This window comes from Sardina pilchardus, chromosome 2 (assembly GCF_963854185.1).
Source record: "Sardina pilchardus chromosome 2, fSarPil1.1, whole genome shotgun sequence".
Taxonomy (NCBI): Eukaryota; Metazoa; Chordata; class Actinopteri; order Clupeiformes; family Clupeidae; genus Sardina; species Sardina pilchardus.
This window is the reverse complement of record NC_084995.1, coordinates 34,866,344-34,886,367: the sequence shown is the minus strand read 5'-3', so window position 1 is coordinate 34,886,367 and position 20,024 is coordinate 34,866,344. Positions and strand designations below refer to the sequence as shown.

General features: G+C 47.5%; 1 protein-coding gene across 7 annotated transcripts in view; it reads left to right on the top strand.

The window, feature by feature from the left end:
• tnk2b (tyrosine kinase, non-receptor, 2b) overlaps positions 1-15,998 on the top strand; it is a 60,323-nt gene extending 44,325 nt beyond the window's left edge. For 6 of the 7 annotated variants that reach the window (XM_062528435.1, XM_062528420.1, XM_062528428.1 and 3 more), the window contains 10 exons: positions 451-728; positions 1,080-1,206; positions 1,436-1,582; positions 1,877-1,971; positions 2,182-2,376; positions 4,244-4,335; positions 6,303-7,783; positions 9,075-9,170; positions 11,904-12,031; positions 13,772-15,998. In XM_062528435.1, coding sequence (XP_062384419.1) covers positions 451-728; positions 1,080-1,206; positions 1,436-1,582; positions 1,877-1,971; positions 2,182-2,376; positions 4,244-4,335; positions 6,303-7,783; positions 9,075-9,170; positions 11,904-12,031; positions 13,772-13,778 — 2,646 coding nt within the window. In that variant the 3' untranslated portion in view covers positions 13,779-15,998. Of the gene's footprint in view, positions 1-450; positions 729-1,079; positions 1,207-1,435; positions 1,583-1,876; positions 1,972-2,181; positions 2,377-4,243; positions 4,336-6,302; positions 7,784-8,899; positions 9,008-9,074; positions 9,171-11,903; positions 12,032-13,771 lie in introns of those variants that run through there. The other variant, XM_062528396.1, reaches the window with a different exon arrangement.
• The last annotated feature ends 4,026 nt before the right edge of the window (positions 15,999-20,024 follow it).

Genomic DNA, 20,024 nt, shown 5'->3' with positions numbered 1-20,024 from the left:
CGGGGTGAGAGGGGGGTGGCAGACTGGCAGTGGCGTTAGGAGGTGTAGGGTGTCCACTGACATGCCCGTCCCGTCGCCTGCCTGCGGGGGCTATTTTGGCCCGGTGGCTGTAGACATTGTCTCCGTGAGCTGCCCAGCCAACATCATCAATCTCCGCACATCTCACATCTCAGCCCCCCCGGGCACTGTGGCACTGTGGAACTGTGAAAGGGGACGCTAAGAATACAGTCACACACACACACACACACACACACACACACACACACACGCACCCTTCCCGACTCTCTTACTTCGAAATCTGAAACTTTTCTCACCTAAACCGAAACGTTTTCCTTTTTTTGTCCTGTCCTCTACTCTGCCTCAACCCCTTCTCTCTCTCTCTCTCCCTCCCTCCCTCCCTCCCTCTCTCTCTCCCTCCCTCCATCCCCCCCCCCCCCCCTCTCCCTGCAGGTGACGGAGCTGGCCCCTCTGGGCTCGCTGCTGGACCGGCTGCGTAAGCACCAGGGCCACTTCCTCATCTCCACGCTGTGCCAGTACGCCATCCAGATCGCCAACGGCATGGCCTACCTGGAGTCCAGGCGCTTCATCCACCGCGACCTGGCCGCGCGCAACATCCTGCTGGCCTCCGGCGAGCAGGTCAAGATCGGCGACTTCGGCCTGATGCGGGCGCTGCCCCAGAACGACGACCACTACGTCATGCAGGAGCACCGCAAGGTCCCCTTCGCCTGGTCAGTGCGGGGGCTGGGACAGCATGCAAGGGGGAGATGTGTGGAAGATAGTGTGTGTGTGTGAGTGTGTGGAAGCGTGATTCTCTCTCTGTGCATTTATGTGGAAAAGAAATGAACTGAATAAGTGTGTGTGTGTGTGTGTGTGTGTGTGTGTGTGTGTGTGTGTGTGCGGCACATATTCCTCTGTGAAGTATCTATCCACTTTCATTTTTTAAAGAAAATTATGTTTTTGTTAAATGTATTGTCCCAGCAGGTGTCCTGAGTGAGAACAGTTTCTCACTGGCTTGTGTGTTTGTTTCTGTTTGTGTGTGTGTGTGTGTGTGTGTGTGTGTGTGTGTGTGTGTATGACAGGTGTGCTCCTGAGAGTTTGAAGACGCGCACCTTCTCTCACGCCACTGACACCTGGATGTTTGGAGTGACACTGTGGGAGATGTTCACGCATGGACAGGAGCCCTGGCTTGGCCTCAATGGCAGCCAGGTAACTCAAACAACACACACACACACACACACACACACACACACACACACACTTGCAAGCTCTCACAGCTGCAGTACATGACTAAATACTGGTGCCCACTCCCTACTGTATGTACAGAACACAAGGGGAACACTCCTCCAGCTGCAGAGAGTATGGATTATGGTGTTGTACATGTGTTACTGTCTGACTCACAGTGACAGGATATTGGCATTTTGTGTGTGTGTGACAGATCCTCCATAAGATTGATAAGGAGGGGGAGCGTTTGCCTAAGCCAGAGGACTGCCCTCAGGACATCTTTAACGTCGTGCTGCAGTGCTGGGCCCCCAAGCCTGATGACAGACCCACCTTTGTAGCCCTGCGAGAGTTTCTGGTGGAGGTAAGGTGTGTGTGTGTGTGTGTCTTTGTGTTAAAGGGCAGTGGCTAATATTTGAGCAGATTCTGCCTTGAGGATGAATGTTTAACTCAGGGCATGGTGCTTTGTGTATTCACTATCATGCATTAATATGAGTCAATCAGAGTGAGTGAATTTGTTCATATACTGTAGAAATGTGCTATGTTTTTGTTTATTTGGCATGACTATGAAAAGGCCTTTTAGCTTTACTGTGTGTGTGTGTGTGTGTGTGTGTGTGTGTGTGTGTGTGTGTGTGTGTGTGCGCTTTACCTGCCAAAGACCATGCCAACAGATATGAGAGCTCTTCAAGATTTCGATGAGCCAGACAAGCTGCAGATTCAAATGGATGACGTCATCACCATCATTGAGGGCAGGTGTGTGAGTGTATTTTGATAACGTACACAGTGGATATTTATTATTACATTAGTATCTCATTTGGAGTGATTTCAGCTCTGGAATAGCAGCAATAAATGTACCTCTTGAATGACCTGTGTGTGTGTGTGTGTGTGTGTGTGTGTGTGTGTGTGTGTGCGCGTGTGCATGTGCATGTGCGTGTGCATGTGCGTGCGTGTGTGTGTGTCCAGAGCTGAGAACTACTGGTGGAGGGGTCAGAACAAGCGGTCGCTGAAGATGGGTCAGTTCCCCAGGAACACGGTGACCTCGGTGGCCGGCCTGTCAGCCCATGACATCAGTCGTCCTCTCAAGAACAGCTTCATTCACACGGGCCACGGGGACACCAACCCCCAGCGCTGCTGGGGCGCGCCCGACAAGATTGACGAGTGAGGAGCGCACAGAGTCACCTTACACACTCACGCACACACACACACACACACACACAAACACACACACTTGCACTTAATTTGTTCTCTGTCTTGAGCAGAGGTTTTCAACTGTGGCTCCCTGGTGGCCAGTGAAGGTATTGCATGTGATCCCTATAATAGTGTGACCACTACTATTGTATGTAATGTACAGTACAGGGCTGGTAGATTGGCAGTGGTCCTCAGGTTGCGTCTTAGTCAGAATGGTGCTACCTGGGTCACACTCAGGTGAGCACTCCTGGTCTAGAGGAAGAAGACGTGTGCAGAGGTACCCTACAGCCAATCTTTTAGATCAGAGGTGTCAAACTCAAACTCACACTGAGCCGGAAAAAAAAATGAGGTCCAAGTCAAGGGCCGGACATATTCAATATTTTACGGATTACTGAGCAGTTCAAACTTTTGGGCATGAAAGTGGGCAAATCGCTGTGTGAAGTCGGCGCTAAGTACTGTAGGCTATGCCTGTAAGCAATCCTCAAATAATTTGATTGTATTTATGCCGAGCCTCGAATGAAGTGTTCTTTATACTGTAGATCAGTGCTTGTGCTACGCAAGGTTTCCATTATAGCACCACGTTCAATGAATGACTGAAAGCAACTTGTCTCGGAAATAACTGGTGGAAATCCTGACACCCGGAGTGAGTGAACCATCAAATACCCCCCAGATTTCAGTGCCCATCAGTCCCAGCATTTAGCAACATAATCAGACAGTCCAAAAGTAAATTAAATCCCAAACCAAACCGAAGATCTTTAGATAGCCTATATACTGTTATGCCGCTCCAAACAAAACGCATGTCTCACAATGCACGTAAGAAAGAAATGCCTGCCTCAGAGTGTCTGAGCCTACCAGAATAGCTACTGGCACGCTGGGCCCCTTTACATTTCAGTATAGTGTAAGGCGAATGCCTCGTCAGGGTTTGCACTACTTGCAATATTAACGCTGCATGCGAAATACCGGCAGGCCAGTTCTGATAGACATTCGATATTATCTACTGTAGGGGGCCATATAAATATAAAATTACATCGCGGGCCGTATTTGACAGGTGTGTTTTAGATGCTGTTCATCTGAACCAAGATGTCACAAGAAAGGCAGATAGGCCCATGTTTTTGTCATGTTACATATACATGTTAATATTGTCCGATGTTGTCTAACCCTCTGGCTGTCATTGGCTTAGTAATAGTGAGGCCAGGTCAAGTTATAGTCTCCCTACAAGAGCAATGTCAGCTCCATCTGCTTTATTTGTGAGATGGCAGCTCTGTCTGCCTATTGTATTATGCTACAGCTGGTAACCAGCGGGACAGATGAAGTGGTCAGTGTGTGTCAAGGCCCCTGTGGAGGGTCACTCTCGCTGTGCCCAAGGTTGTTGTGTTTTCTCACGTGTAACAAGGACATTTTATAGACATTGATTTCAGGCATAAACTAGAACCTCAAAGCATCTCTATGTTATCCAACCAGCAGTGTTCAGTGGATGTAATCAGAGCTGACATGTATTAACCTTGCTCTTCAACAGTCTGTGTAATGTACTGTCCTGAACACTCATGTTTGGGTTACAGCTGGAGAGTGAAGGGATGAATGGCCACTAGAGGGCAGCTCAAGAACAGTTTACCTCAGAATCATACTTTACTGTTGAATGTAGAGCCACTCTCAGGATGTTACTTCATGCACAGAAACGTTGGGAAAAGTCAATGGGTGTGATTCTCCACAGAAGACATTACCTTCATCTGGTTCATCATTACAGACCTTACTGATACAGTAAAGCACTAATGAGTATGTCTCTCTCTCTCTCTCTCTCTCTGTGTGCGTGTGTGTGTGTGTGTGTGTGTCTTTTCAGTCTGTATTTAAGTAACCCGATGGACCCACCAGATGTGCTGGGCCTGGACCTGAACACAGCCAGACCCACACAGCTCCCTGGAAGAGCGAGAAGTGAGTCCCCTGGCGTTTGTGCAAAGCCTCTTTTTACTGCTCTCAGATGCAGCCAAGAGCTGCAGGCCATTCATCACAATTGCTGCATGCCGCTTCAGTACCTAATTTGACCACCTTTGAGAATGCATCATTTGGTTTCCTTTTTAACATTCCTTTCTCTTTCTCTTTTTGTCTTTGTTTGTCCGTCTCATTTCTGCTGTCGTTCTCAATGAAAATCTGCCATCTATCTTTCTGCACATGGCTGGCCTCACATGGTGGCATCTCTCTCTCTCTCTCTCTCTCTCTCTGACACTTATTTTTCTCTCTCTCTCTCTGTCTCTGTCTCTCGCTCTCTCTGCCACTTTTTCTCTTTCTTTTTCTCCCTCTCTCTGTCTCATATTGGGTGGTGGTGTGTTCTCTCTCTCTCTCTCTTTCTCTCTCTCTCTCTGTCCGTCTCTTTCTGGGGGGTGATGTGTGGTACAGAGGAGCCTCCCCCTCGCCCCCCCCAGCCGTGTCTGCTGGTCCAGAGTAAGTGTGGCCTCTGGCCCTAAGTGCAGGCTAGCCACTGCTCCTTCCCCCTCTGTTCTCTCCTCGCATCCCTCCTTCTCTCACTCTCACACTGTTTCTCTTTTTGCGTGTGCGTGTGCGTGTGCGTGTGTGCGTGCGTGTGCGTGTGCGTGTGCGTGTGCGTGTGTGTGAGAGAGTGAGTAAGTGTCAGTATAAGTGTAAGTGTGTGTTCTTCTGTAGGTCTATTGTGTAATCCAGTCCCATACCTCATACCTACTGTAAGTTCCCTGGGCTATGTACTGTAGCATCAGGCCCTCTGCAGCTTTGAGGCCAGTGGCACATCTGAAAGAGTCGTGAAGCAACAATTTGGCCCTTGCCGAAACAAGTAACTTTGCCCTCTACGTAGCTACGTGCACTTTGCGCATTCATGTCGAGTCAGTCGAAATAATTACTGTCAAGTGGTAGTGTGCTATAAACCCTCCAATGCTGAGTGAACACCAATGCCTCCTCGTCGAGAGTGTGTGTCAATTAATGCCGCACGTCATGGAGGACGTTTCAGAATGTTAGTTCCATGTGAGTAGGGCACACCTGTAAAGAGATCCATGGTTCTGTGATACTCTGTTTCCGCTGGGGAGTGTGAAGTTCGTTCCAAAGCTGAGTGTGGTATTCTTCTCTCAGCGCTAGCTAATCAATGGAACTTAATTTAGCTGTGAGGATGATTCCCGCCCGAGTGCACTCTGCAACCGAGGGCGAGTGGGTTGGGACTAGTTTCGGACAGGGCCATCATTTGCATGCTGTGAAGCACGGCTAATTTAGAGCTAAATTGGCTAATGATTATGAATAAAAATCAGTTCAATTTGCGCTCTGGTATACTGCATTCCCACACACATACATGTCTCTGTAGTAACTGTCTTTCCACACTCGTATTGCTTTTCACTAAAGCTCACTTTTTTGAGCCTTTAAAAAGAAACCTCAGCCTCAGCACTGTGAATGCCATGCTTTATCAATAGATCTTCTAGTGCACCATTATATATGGCAGTATAAGTGGTGGTTTTACGAATCCAGCTGACAGTCCATCTCCGACTAGTTGCTTTTAGCAGAGTGCTATAGTTGCAGTATAGCGAATAACCTATACCGTGGGGCACCTTGAGTGACTTGTTACATTGGATAACCCTTTGCTGTAATGGTTTTCAGGCTATCATGGCCTTGTCACAGTGATAAATGTCTGTTGTGATAATTGTGGTGTTCTTCAAAAGGCCTTTCATAGCTGCCCCACATGGGAGGAAAATGACAGTCACTCAGCTGGAGCAAGGGCACTCACTTTTACGTACAGCCGCTATTACTTGCTTGTCATCCCTAAGCCAGTTGAGAGATGTGATTTTTATTTTCTCTCTCTCTCTCACTCTCTCTCTCTCTATCTATCTATCTATCTATCTGTCTATCTGCCTGTCTCTTTCTCTCTCTTTCGTGCGCGTCTGTAGAGCCCTGTTACGACGCCGTGGCGGAGGACGATGATGTGAGCGTGTCAGGTCTGAGGAAGCTGTCCCTGAAAAAGCCCGCGGTGAAGGGCCTCAAGCTGAAACCAGCCGCGTGGGTCGCGGCTACCAAGTTTGGGGAGCGCTCCCCGTACGGAGTGAGGACGCCCGGAGGGGGCCCGTTCACCGAGGTGTCGCTCATAGACTTTGGGGAGGAGTTCCCCCCCGCCACGCCGTCGCCGTCCCCCGTCATGGACGCCCACGTGGCCTCTCTGGCCAAGCTGGCCCTGGAGGCCGAGTCCCTCCTGGACCGGACCCCGCCTCAGAGCCCGTCGCGGTCTCTGCCCCGGCCCTTGCACCCGACCCCCGTGGTGGACTGGGACGCCCGCCCCCTGCCCCCGCCGCCGGCGTACGACGACGTGGCCCAGGACGAGGACGACATCGAGGTGAGCTCCATCAACGGCATGGACCCCGACGAGCCGGGTCAGGGTCAAGGTCACGACTACGGACACAACGGCGGCTCGCCCGGCGGAGAGGGCGCGGACGAGCCGAGCCGCGTGGAGGACAACCTCTTCCTGCCGAGCCGGCACGCCCAGGGCTCCAACTTCTCGCAGTCGGCCGAGATCTTCCAGGAGCTGCAGCAGGAGTGCATGAGGAGGCTGAACGTGCCCCGGGGCACGGGCGCTCCGAGCGCCGCCACGAGCCCCAGCCCCGACGTCCACCGGCAGATCGTGCTGTCCGCCGCCGGCTCCGACGAGCGACCCCAGATCCCGCCGCGCGTCCCCATCCCACCGCGCCCGTTGCCCATCAAACGCGGCACGGACTTCGCCCGCTGGTCCGGCGAGGTGCCGGCCGACGACGAGCAGCAGGAGTGCCCGCCTCAGATCCCTCCGCGGGAGCCGCTCTCGCAGCCGGGCTCGCGCACCCCCAGCCCCATGCCCGCGCTCCTCGTGGGCTCCCCCCAGCTCCGAGGCCTGGCCCTGGGCACCGCCGCCAGCACCACTGGCTCCACCTACCTCTCCACCTCCCCGGGCAAACTCATGCCCACCACGCAGAGCTTCGCCTCCGACCCCAAGTACGCCGCACCCAAGGTCATCCAGGCCCAGGGCAAGGACAAGGAGGCGGGCAAAGGGCCCTGCATCCTGCCCATCGTGCGCGACGGCAAGAAGGTCAGCAACACGCACTACTACCTCCTGCCCGAGCGGCCGCCCTACCTGGACCGCTACGACAAGTTCCTGAAGGAGGCGGACGGGCCGGACGAGCAACGGCGGCAGCTCAACACCGCCACCGTCAGGCCCATGGTGCAACTGCAGCCCCAGCCCCAGCAGCTGCAGCAGGGCGAGTTCAAGGTGAACTTCTCGTCCAACAACAACAGCACCCTGGCAGGCGGAGGCGCGGGCAGAGGGACGGTGAAGAGCTCTCTCGGCCTGGTGAGGCTGGGCACCGAGGGGCCGGCCGCCGGGACCACCACCGACCGCGTCCGACAGGTGACTACTTGTGTGTGTGTGTGTGTGTGTGTGTGTGTGTGTGTTGAATTGAATGTGTGTTGTATCGGTCTACAATACTACTACAAATGACATTGGGGATTGGAACCCATATGGTATTATTTCATCCACCTGGTTTACTACCACATTTTTATATAGCCTATGTAGTCTATGGTCTAGGCTATGGACCCTGTGTGTCTGCCAGTGGGCCTACACTTAAAGATTGTGCTGATACCTTTTGCACCCATTTTTGTTGCCCCCCTAAAGATATTGTCCTGGTAACTCCGCTGTTGCCAAGAGTATTGGGTCAGTCGCCTTGACTCGCATATGAACTTAACTGACATCCCATCCCATTGTTAATCCACAAGGTGGTGATGAAATTTCATAGCACTCCTAATTTTTTTTCTGTTCATTTAGGAGCACTGTGCTCCTAGTGAAAAAGCTAAGCGTACAGCCCTGCTGTGTGGTAGTGAATGCCTGAGCTCACTCAAATGGTCTCTGTAGCCTAGTATAGTATAGTGAGGATGGAAAACAGGAATCATCAATTGCTGATGAAGCAAAATGCAGATTGTCTGGTTAAAGTGTACCTTGAAGAGCAATTTGGAGTTTTGTTTCTGTCCTGAGCCTCATATCCAGAAACACCTCTGATTGCATAATTAAAAAAAAACCTTCTGTTGTAACGACTACTTTTGGAAAATGTGTGCCTAGTGTGTTTGAAAGAGTAGAAAAAGATCTGCTGATTTATCCTCTTAACACAGTAGTATAGAAAAGATGTCTGAATGTCGTGCCACTGAATTATTGGCAATTTCAAGTGTTCAGGACTCAGAATAACATTTATGAGAGCTATCAAATTCTCCATCTCCACAATACACATCAATCTGGGCTATTATCCCAGTTGAATGCACGCTGTTGTCAGTGTTTGTCAGTAGAGGGCAATAGAAATCAGACAGAATTATAATTTCTAGTTGCTTGAAGTCGAGACTTACTCTCAACACCCGTCTTGATCAGTCAGACAACACAAAAGGGGGAATGCAGTTAATGTCCCTCTCCTACAGGCCTGTGTGCAGTTAATGTCCCTCTCCTACAGGCCTGTGTGCAGTTAATGTCCCTCTCCTACAGGCCTGTGTGCAGTTGATGTCCCTCTCCTACAGGCCTGTGTGTCAGTTGATGTCCCTCTCCTACAGGCCTGTGTGCAGTTGATGTCCCTCTCCTACAGGCCTGTGTGTCAGGACTCAGTGGTGAGCGGGGCCTGTGTCAGTGATGGCCTGCGTGCGTCTGTTCTCGGGGGTTTCAGGTGCAGGAGGCTGTGCACGGGGTGACCATAGAGGAGTGCCAGGCGGCCCTACAGAATCATGGCTGGAACGTGCAGAAGGCCGTGCACTACCTGAAGGTGAGACCGCTGGCTATGGACACACTGGGGTACAGTGATACTGCAGATGCCTCCTCTGTGAACTACAGAGCAGACATACTGCTGATAGGAGTGCTCCCTTACCCTATTGCAAATGTATGCACATTAATTACAAGCACCGTCTAACGGTATACATGTCCCTGTCTGCAGTATATTACAGGTGATAAGGCATCTTGTTTTGCTTATAAAAAAAAAACATAAAATCCAATACACATATAATTGTATATGAAAATGTTGCAAACCAAGACCAATTGTGTGTTTACAGAATATTATCATAATGTCAATTACCACATTGAGGGTTGACCGAATCAACAATTCAGCTGCACATACTGTAACATGCATGTAGAGCTGCATGGTTGTAGCACTCTCTTATTGTGTCCAAAGTCTTTAGGTTTAGACTAGAGGGAACCACTTTAGTGTTTTCTTATTTTTAATCAAAAGTGTGCTATAACTGAATTGTCATCAGATCCTTTCATGAGAGAGAGAGAGAGAGAGAGAGAGAGAGAGAGAGAGAGAGAGAGAGAGAGAGAGAGAGAGAGAGAGAGAGAGAGAGAGAGAGAGAGAGAGAGAGGGCTTTGAGTGCACACTGACAGGTGTTGAGGGAAATCATTATGTGATCTGAACGTGAAATGAATAAATAATGCTCACAAATTGAAACCACATTGTTGATTAAAAAAAGGCTCCATATTTCAGCCGACTGGAATAAGGAGGGTGCTGCAATAAAGGGGCATGCACACCAAGAACAGTAACAACAACTATAACCATAACGTTAAAAGCGTCCACTGACCAACGATAAGAAAAGTCTCTCCTCATGTTAATCACATTTGATGGGTTCTTATTGGCTTGTTAACTATTTATCGGTCTGAAAGTGATTCCCAATAATATCGTTCTTCATGTCGTTGTTATAGCTCATGTGTGAACGGCCGTCATTCATATTACTGTGAGCAATATTTGTTTATGGTTATCATTATAGTTATCGTTCTTGGTGTAAACAGCCCTTAAGGTAGTTTAATGCTTCTGTGTTGAATCGAAGGCGTAGCCCCGCAGAGCCCTGTGTGTTACTGTATACCCCCTCCAAGCCCTCCTGTGTCGCATGACATACCTCCAAAAAAGTATTAAAAAAATGTGATGCAGACTGCAAATACTGTGATCGGTCAACTGTTCCCTGTATGTTGACAGCCGACTGCTTTAAGCAACCTACTGTTGAGAGTAGCATCATGCTAGTTCACTGGCATACACTTAACGTAATAAACGTAGAGATATTTTGTTTACAATGATGGGGTTATCCGTCACTATCTATAAGTCTCTCTATTTTGTACTTATGTGATTCTTTAAAAAAAACATTCTGATAGGTAGATGTGGACTGTCACATGTATATGTTTCTTATGTAACGGTAACGGGTGGGTGTGTTCGTCCTGCGAAATGCCTTTTGTCATTTTATATATTTTGTTCATGTTTGACATGGTGTCTTTGCGGTCAGAAGAGATCTTGTCGTGCGTGGCTGTACGAAGTTGTTCTAATTTGCATCAGACAGCATATGTGTTAACTGGACCTTGCACTTTGCAGCCTACCATCACTTAAGTTTCTGGTGTCCTTTAAAATGTCAGACGGGTCATTGGACTGTTCTGGTCCACTGCGCTGATCAATGCCAGATGCATTGTCTATAGCAGGGGTTGTTCGGTTGTCTGCCCCCAATCTTAATTCTGTCCAAAAGGTTCTGGGTCATGTGGTGTGGCATTACTCCTGTGAGTAGATTGAGTGAGACAGAGGAGAGAATGCATCCCAGATTTGAAGTTGTGATGTCTCTCCTCTGCTGTTCAGATAACGTATTATGTCATCTTTATTCATTATTCATTATTCATTATTCTGTTACGTCCCTGAGCAGGGAAGTTTGTTTGTCTCGTAGGAGGTAAATGTTGACATTACTTTGAATTGAACGACATCAGATTTATCAGTACATCATGACTAATAAGAGTTTTTTTTTTCTTTGACTGTTGTGATGCTGTTGTCTCAGGGGGAAGGTTTTGTCTCTAGAGGTTATGTATTTGATGAATCGCTGTTTTGAACAGGCTCTTTTATTGCTTTTCTCTGCAGTGCAAGATATGTAGCTTATTATTTTGCTAGCATGGAGGCGGGGTGATCTTGACTAATAGTGTGAACATCCCCTCCCCCCATCCCTATTAAAAGTGAAGATATCTCTCATTTATCCAAATTTGGTTGTATAGGAAGTGTGTAGCCCAACATTGACTGTTTGCTCACCACTGAGAGACTAGATCGACTGGTCTCACATTGACACCAGTGGACATTGATGGTTTCACTTGCCCTTTGGACTTGCACAATGGAGAAGGCCATTACTCTATTGGCATTACATCAGATGTGTTTCAAGATAAGGCCTTCTGGCATGAGGTTGGGTTCATAGTCACTGGATCTTACTGTGTGGTTGTATTTAATGAGACCGGTTGTCCCATTAGATGTTGGCTTTGTTGATCTGGGAAGAGGTCAATACATTATAGTCCATACAGACTTGAATGAGTTGTTCAGCTCTTCCTAGTCAACATAGGCAAGCATTCACTCAATGCACTCAAAGACCTTGTCTAAAATGCTTTACTCACCCCCGCCCTCTCCCATTTGTGGTTTCTTTCTCTTTCTCTTTCTCTTTCTCTTTCTCTTTCTCTTTCTCTCTTTCTCCCCCTCTCTCTCTCTCTCATTGTACAGGTGGAACAACTCTTCTGCCTGGGGCTGAAGTCCCGAGTGGAATGTCTTAACCTCCTGGAGATGTTTGACTGGAACTTGGAGATGGCGAGCACGCAGCTGCTGGACTCCTACGGTGCAGTGAAGCAAAGGTTGGTGTTAGTCCATGCGCTGCTCCAGACCTGCTGTCCTGAGCACTCAAGCTCAGCTCAAGAGCTGCGGGGAACGTTAGGAAGACGTGGCGCAACGCAAAAGGATCATGAGCAAGCTCAGGCCTCACAGACACGGTGCACACACTCTGGGTCTTTTTTTTTACCCCCTTCTCTCTCTCAATTTATTTATTAAATTTGTCTAAATCAATAGTCTTTATCCTTATAAGTAGTCAGTGATGCCTCAGGAAAACTCTGCCCGGGAAAAGTTGAGTTGCTAAATGCCATTTCACTGCATATTTTACAAAGTATGAAATAGTAAATCCTTGATCCTTGATCATTTGACTCGCTCTGCCCTCAGATACTGAACTATAGTGGATATAATTGGGATGGAGAACATTAGAAAAAATAACTGTGTGATTGATTATGCAGTCCAAGATTCTGTGTTGTCTGGCTGAAGCAAACTGTGGGGATATATTACAGAAGATCTAGCAGAGAAGTCTTGAGGGAACGGGTGTAACCTTGGAACTTTGTTAAATATTCGGGGTGGGAGCAGAAGGTAGCCGCAGTAATTATGTTGATATTCCTTATCCTTATCAAAGCTACCCACAATTTGTCAATAGCATCGCAGCATCTGCTGGAATCTTTATCACTTTAAGGGCTACCTAAACAAAACACTAATTTTCCTAACATTTCAAATGTTTCCACCACACTACAATTGTCCCGATTCTAAAATAATTCTGGCTCAGCCAGACGAGGGAAGTATTGCCTGATAACATCTCAAATAACACTTGTTGAGCCATTCTTTCACAGTCAGCCACAATTGCCCCATTGCTTTTCATGATAACTATAACGCGTGGCCTTGTGTATCATTATCAGCAGTAGAAAGGGTTTTGAAATGAGGATTAAACTCTTACGGCCCTATTTTGATGTGAAAGTGTCTGGTATAAACGTCAGCGCATGATCACTGTTGCAGGGGAAATATAGGTTGCAGAAAGCAAGATAAAGATGTAATATGAAATCTACGGCGCCTCTGTGGAACATTTTTTTTATATATTGCCTGCTCGTCAACCCGTGGCGACAGAAAAGCCGTTTCTGCCAGCCATTTCCACCATCAAAACAAGGCCCTTAGTGTCTCAAGTGCTTGTTAGAAGCCCTGTAAAAATTTTACCAGATCAATCTTGACGATATTGAATGTCCAGTTGTGCAAATGGTAGGTGTAGTAGTAAATTGTTGGAAGCTGCGTTTACCCAGACAATATAACTCATGCAGTTGAATTGTGTGGTGTTTTGCACATCAGTACCCCTCAGCCATGTTCTCCAGTCTAGACATGGCAGCAGCCGCTAGTTATTGAGCGATCGCCTCGATAATGAGCACCTCAGCGCAGACACAACATAGACACAGTTCTCCTCACAAGCAAACCAACTAGCCCGTCCTGCCGGCCCACTGCCTGTAGACGTACAAATGGGAGAAGCGGTAAATGTCCAGACAAGTAAATTGCACAGCACACAGGCTAATGCCTTCATCTTTATTGAATACCCGCTCTTGAAGGTTTGTGGCGCTGACGCTAAGCACTGGTCTCCGAGGAGGCATTTGGGATTTAAGGAGAAAAGAGAGAGATTAAGGAGAATTATACGGAAGAATCCAATAGATAGGATACAGAATAGTGCCATTCATGGGTTTTATGGTTGTTTGTTTCTTCAAATTGGCTCACGCCGCGGAATTGTCTCTTTCCATGTCCAGGCGATGACGATCCTCCAGACTGAATGGTGGGGTCGTGTCCCCCCTCATGTTCTCCATGTGGTCCCAACCTGCCGGAGGCGGCCACTGCTGTGAGGCTGTCTTCTCTTCGCTGGCCGGCGTGGGCCGCCAGCACGAGACGTTTGGACTTGGGGTGCCCCTACCCCGCCGCGAGCATCAGAGGATGACCATCCAGCACACTGCCTGCCACCTCCCTCCCTCACAAGGCTGTTGGTTCACTCTGCACAATTGTGTGTGTGTGTGTGTCTGTATGTGTGTCTGTGTGTCTGTGTGTGTGTGTGTGTGAGAGCAAGAGAGAGAGGGGGAGAGGGGTACTGCTGCGACTGTCGGGTGTGTTCTTCTGTGTGTGTCAAGAGTCTCCCCCACTGAGTCCGGCCCCCTGCTGCAGGGCAGTCGGCGCTCTGCTGCGCTCCGGCACCAAGCAAAGTTTGACCAGCCCAGTTTCTGGTCCCGGGAGGAGATTAGTACTGAAATCCAGAACAGCTGGTCCACTTGATTTGACCTGTTTTTCCCCTGCCTTTCAGAGATGTACATGTTCTGCAGGAGAGAGATTTACAGAGATTTATAGGAGTATGTCTGTTCATATATAAATATGTGAAGGTAATCTTTGGTTTTGAGTTTATTTGCATCGTATGCGTTCTGATCATCTGTCTTTTTAAAAGTACGACAATTTATCTGGTGTATTGTGCAAAAGACGACGCTAGTCTAATGGAAGTGTTAAGTTATAACGTTGAAACGTTTTTATTTGGTGTGATTTTGTATGTGAGGAGCCTGTCTGTTGGACTGTGCTCCGTGTTGTGCTCTGTTTCCACGCTGCTCCTGTAACCTGATGCACTCCTCTCTCTCTCGGCGCCGACATCTCCCAACTCTCAACTCCTCCTCTCACGCCCTTGCTTCATGTCCCCCCCCCCCACCTGCCAATCGTAACTCCTCGGTTACTTAGGGTTGCTCTTCCTATTTTGCAGTATTAATATTTGTACACAAAAGCACAGATCAAATGCCAGCATTGTTCTATTGGTATGTTCTACCGAAGTATGTCCAAGCACAATAATAATCATTACGACTACAAACGAGCTGTTCACTTTAGTTTTCGTTGCTGTTGCACAAGAGGCTGTCTGTTTCCCTCATTACATAGCCTTACCTGTCTCAATAACTGTTATATTGACTTTACTTTTATATTTACACTCTCAGTGAATCCCACAAATGCCCCCCCCCCCCCCCCCCAACAACCTCTGCAATGATGCCTAGCCTAGCATGCTCTGTGTGCGAGTAGCTTTAGCCCTGCCTCCGGTGCGCTCTCCTCCTGGTGGGTTTAAATGTCAGCTCTTGGGGAGAGGAGGTTGCGCTGACCCGTGGAGGCCTCCATCTTATCTCATCAACTGCTATTATTCTGCTGGGGAAGGTGAACGAGGGGCCGCGCCGATGGTGCCGGCGCTCCGCTAACCTGCCGCCCTGCTCTGCTCTGACAAACGGACCGGCCTGGCTTCCTCAGCTTCCTGAGCCGTCCAGCTCTGAGTGTGTGTGTGTGTGTGTCTCTGTGTGTGTGTGTGTCTGTGTGTGTGTGCGTCTTTGTTCACATTTTCTGTAGAAAATGGCTGAAATGATTGTCCGTGCTGAACACTTCTGAGTAGAAGATAGCATTGCCTGCCCGCTGTAAATGCAGTGACCTGTGTGTGTGTGTGTGTGTGTGTGTGTGTTTGTGTTTGTCAGTCTCACTTCCTCTGTGTGCATGGAAGGGCTCTCTATGTTTCCTGACTTGACCAAATAGCCTCGACAGGACACTGAACAAGAACGCTGCTTCCATCTCCAGAACAACCACCAACTTGCTTCCATTGATGGCAAGGAATTGTATGTGTGTGTCCTTTTGCGTATTTGATACCCTTGATTGGAGAGTTATTAGGGGGAAAGTGAAACCTTGTCTCAGTCTTACCTGATCCTCATTTTGATATGTACCAAGCTGCTGTTGTAAAAGTACTGAAATGACCTTGTGATGTCACCCAGCATTTGCCTTTGTTTTTGTCTGTGCTTTGTTGTATTTTCGTCCTTTCTCTGCAGCCTGTAATGCCTTGTGTCTCAAGTGTTTTGTTCTGAATGGTTGTACAAATTATTTTCCTGGGTGTCTGATTGTGACATAGTTCTGCCATTTTGAAAATGTATAAATATTTACATATAAATGTATTTTTTATTAAAATAACTATTTTTTATCATTCTTATGAATGCTTGTTGTACTTTCTCAGCATGTCAGAAACAAACAAATCAGATGTATATCGCAACTGATGATCACCCATTGACACATACAGTTAGTAAAGCACACAGTTGTACTCTATTGCATTTTTCACTTACCCTGTAGTTGACCCGAGTACTGAAACCAACAACAGCAAGCCCAGGATTGCCTGCAAAGCAACTGTGCCATTAAATGTGATGGGTCTGTGGGAAGCAGTTCCGTGACGGTGAAGGGCTCCATTATATTTGGGATGCTCTGGGAGCTCCAAACGAACATAAAAGATGTAATTATGGGTCAGATCTTTCTTTTTAAATGAGAGAAGTGCTACTAAAATTAAATTAGTCCTCTGGTCCTATAGTAAAGTATAAAGGGATAATTTATTTATTGGGTCCATATAAGCTGTCAGTGGTATAGCTTAAATTGCTAGGAGGCTAGCAATCAGATCTCAACACCTTTTAATTTGCCAGGAGTGGGTATGGATCATGAACATAAAGAACCACCTAACTGCCTACAGGAGACGTGCACTGCACGTACCGGATACATCGCTCTCCATCCACCCGATCCTCCCCGTCTCATCCTCCTCTCAGTAACCATGTCAGCACGTCTCCCATGGGCCGCCGGCCTGACCAGTGCATCCTCAGCACGGCTGAGTCTCTCCATGTGGACAGCAGGGGCCGGCCTCACTCACCACTGGCCGGCAGAGTCTAGGCCGTCTAAGCAACTATCGATCCCCCCTGTCATGAGTGACTGACAGGATGACAGATGTTCAATATCAGTCCAGGAGAATAGTTTTTCTCCTTTTTCATTTTAGTTCAAGATTTGGACTTTGGGTTCATTTTCACATCATGAAGGGTTTTTTTCAGGGGAGGCTGTATTTGTGGGGGAGGACTGCAGTTGTGATGTAATTATAGGGTAATAAAAGGCTTGACAGCTCTCATTGTGTTGCATTGATTTCCGTTGTAGAAGCCATTTCTTTGGGACCTAAAAGATTTGTATGATAAAATACAGTTTTGGCAAACAAGTGTCTGCTGTCTGTATGCTGTTAAAGTTCAAGTAAGAGCATACTGACTTAAGCTACAGTACATGTGCACAAGGCATGTATCGATCTGACTGAGTGCCCAGAATGAGTATGTGCTGAGACTACTTGCAAAGGTTTCCATGGAAGAAATTAATTTGGGTGTGTAGTATCATATACAATGGAACAATGGAATAGAGCTACCAAATCTTGTTCTCCTGCAGTAGAACCTTTGTGCATATGAATGAGTTTCAGCCACACTCATCTTAGTGATCGGTGCTATTGTCTCAATGTTCCCGCGTCTCTGCAAATCATTAATACCTGTCAGCTGGTCTATTATGGGACGCATGAGCTACGCTGTGAATAATAGGTGCATTTCACATGTTATGCATAGTGTGGTTCAGCAGGAGAGGGCGCAGGTACCCAAGCTTATCTTTCCGCTGAGAAACTTCCTCCTCTTTTTATCGCAATCGAAAATGAACTTGTGTTTCTGTGGTAAACTGTTAAATGGTTGAGGGTATTCAGGTTGCAGACTGAACAACAACTCCACAAAGCCTCAGCTGGTCCACTGGCGATGAGTGGGACTTAAGAGAGGTTTTTTTTTTTTTTTTTTAAGTATTTTATAAACCCTGTGCCTCGCTGTTCTTTCATTTTGTTGTTTGTTACGTTTTAGTCTTGGGCGAGTCATAAACTCAGAAGTGTACCTCTCAGCAGGTTATCACATTGTCCCAAAGTGATAGAGATGCTCGGCTGCTCAGAGACTCAGATGTGAAATGTCACCTCCCTGCTTGTGCCTAGGCAGGCGCCATTGCCGCAGGAGCCATATAAGTGAGGGACGAGGTGGCTTTTGTGATCTCGTCCACGTTCTATGGCCAATCCATCCCTGAGAGGCTTGGTTCATCCCCAGGTCAGTCTCCTGCACTCCACTGTTTGTCTTTTTAGTGGCCCCGTGCTTTGTCCAGCCGCTACTTTTATGTGCCTCTCTATAGCTGCATCCTTCTTGTCCTCCCTTTATTTGTTCTAATCTGTCTTTCTAGGCTTTCTTACCTTACTGCTGCTGCCTCACCTCAACCACAACACCAGTTTCTGTTGTGGGAGATCCAATGGGGCACCAGTCTGAGATTGGGTAGAGAGAAAAGCTGGATGAAGTTATTCTTTGGGCATCTGGTTGAAATTGAAGAGTGGTTGAAGTCTCAACTCTGCTAGAAAGTATAGCTACTGTAACTGGCATCTGAATTGTGTTGACTTCATGGGCAAGATAGAGGAGTCTAAACAGAATAGATAAGTGAGTTTACAGTAGTTTCGCTCCAGTACTTATTTTAAATCTCAAAATGTTGAGGAATATTCCCACTTTCCTTTTCAGTATCCGTGAGATGTAGGTTGTAGGTTGTACAGTATATCTAAGAGTGACCTAACAGCGCCTGCAGGTGTACGACCGTATACTGGGCATAGGCCTACCTCAGGCTACTCAACAATGAGATCTGGTGTTCACATACAATACAATGGGTGGACATAGAGAAACAGACAGAAAAACCGATAGACATGCAATGCTGTTAACATTCAACAGGCCTGTTTCAGAAGGAGCTACTGTATGTTTGTTTGATCTGTTTGTGCAGGTGAACCAGCATCTTTTTTTTTGCTTTATAATGTCTCTCCATTCACTATCTGCATTAAGAGATGAGTGGGCTGGAACTAACCCAAAGCTATTTGATCTGTCTTTGCTGCTGAATTGGTTGTTTATTTTAGAAAACAAAGGAAAGACAACTGCACATGCAGAGAACATCTTCCCCGCTACAAATGCAACTGGTTGGCAAAGTGTTCTCCTGCAGGCCTTACAGGGTTTTTTTTTTGCGATGTGCCATGACAAGAGCGGGGAATGGAATTCAACAATTCCTGCCCAGCAGAAAAAAGAAACCAACAAGCAGAACTGTGGTTAGCCAAATTTACACAGTATGGATAATCTGATGATAAGCTGCTCCTAACTGAGACATTCTAACCGGACATTGCTTCCCAGCCACTTTCTAGCAGCGCTGTAGATCAGGCTGGATGGGTGCACACACCTGGTCAGCTGTAACTCAATATAGTCAATACCCATAAATATGTGTGCACACACACTGTACGCACACACACGCACACGCACACACACACACACGTGCACACACACACACACACACACACACACGCACGCACGCACACACACACACACACACACACACACACACACACACACACACACACACACACACACACACACACACACACACACACACACACACACACACACACTTTCTTTCTCTCACTCTGTCACACACACACACACACACACACACTTATTAACTCACAGAGAGAGTGAGAGAGAGAGAGAGAGAGAGAGAGAGGGGAAGGGAAAAAGTGAAAGCTGCTACTCAACCCCAAAAACAAAATAGAGATGCAATAACCAAAACCATGTAAATGGCCACACACAACAGTAAATGACAACTCAAAGGCTGACAACAGTAGTACCAAACAATATTTTCAAATCAGATCGCACAACACCAGTCTCTCGACTATATGGAGGATATTTGCTGAACTGTAAATGTGTGTAAGCAGACATTTGAATGTGTGTGTGTGTGTGTGTGTGTGTGTGTGTAGGTGTGTGTAGGTGTGTGAGTGTGTGTAGGTGTGTGTGTGTGTGTGTGTGTGTGTGTGTGTGTGTGTGTGTGTGTGTGTGTGTGTGTGTGTGTGTGTGTGTGTGTGTGTGTGTGTGTGTATGTGTGTAGCGGGGGGCGGGGGGAATGGGGACAAAGATAGATAACTTTTCAGAACTGTGAAAGCTTGCACATGGTCATGTGTGATTGTCAGGAGCAGACACAGAAGGCAGCTCCTCTCAAAGCTGACTGATGTGTATGCTAGTTTTGTGGATAATCCATCAGTCAGGGCCCCACTTTCCATGTGTTCGAGCTCTCAAGATCAATTTGTCCTCAACGTCAGCAAGTGCTGAGGCACCACAAAATCCA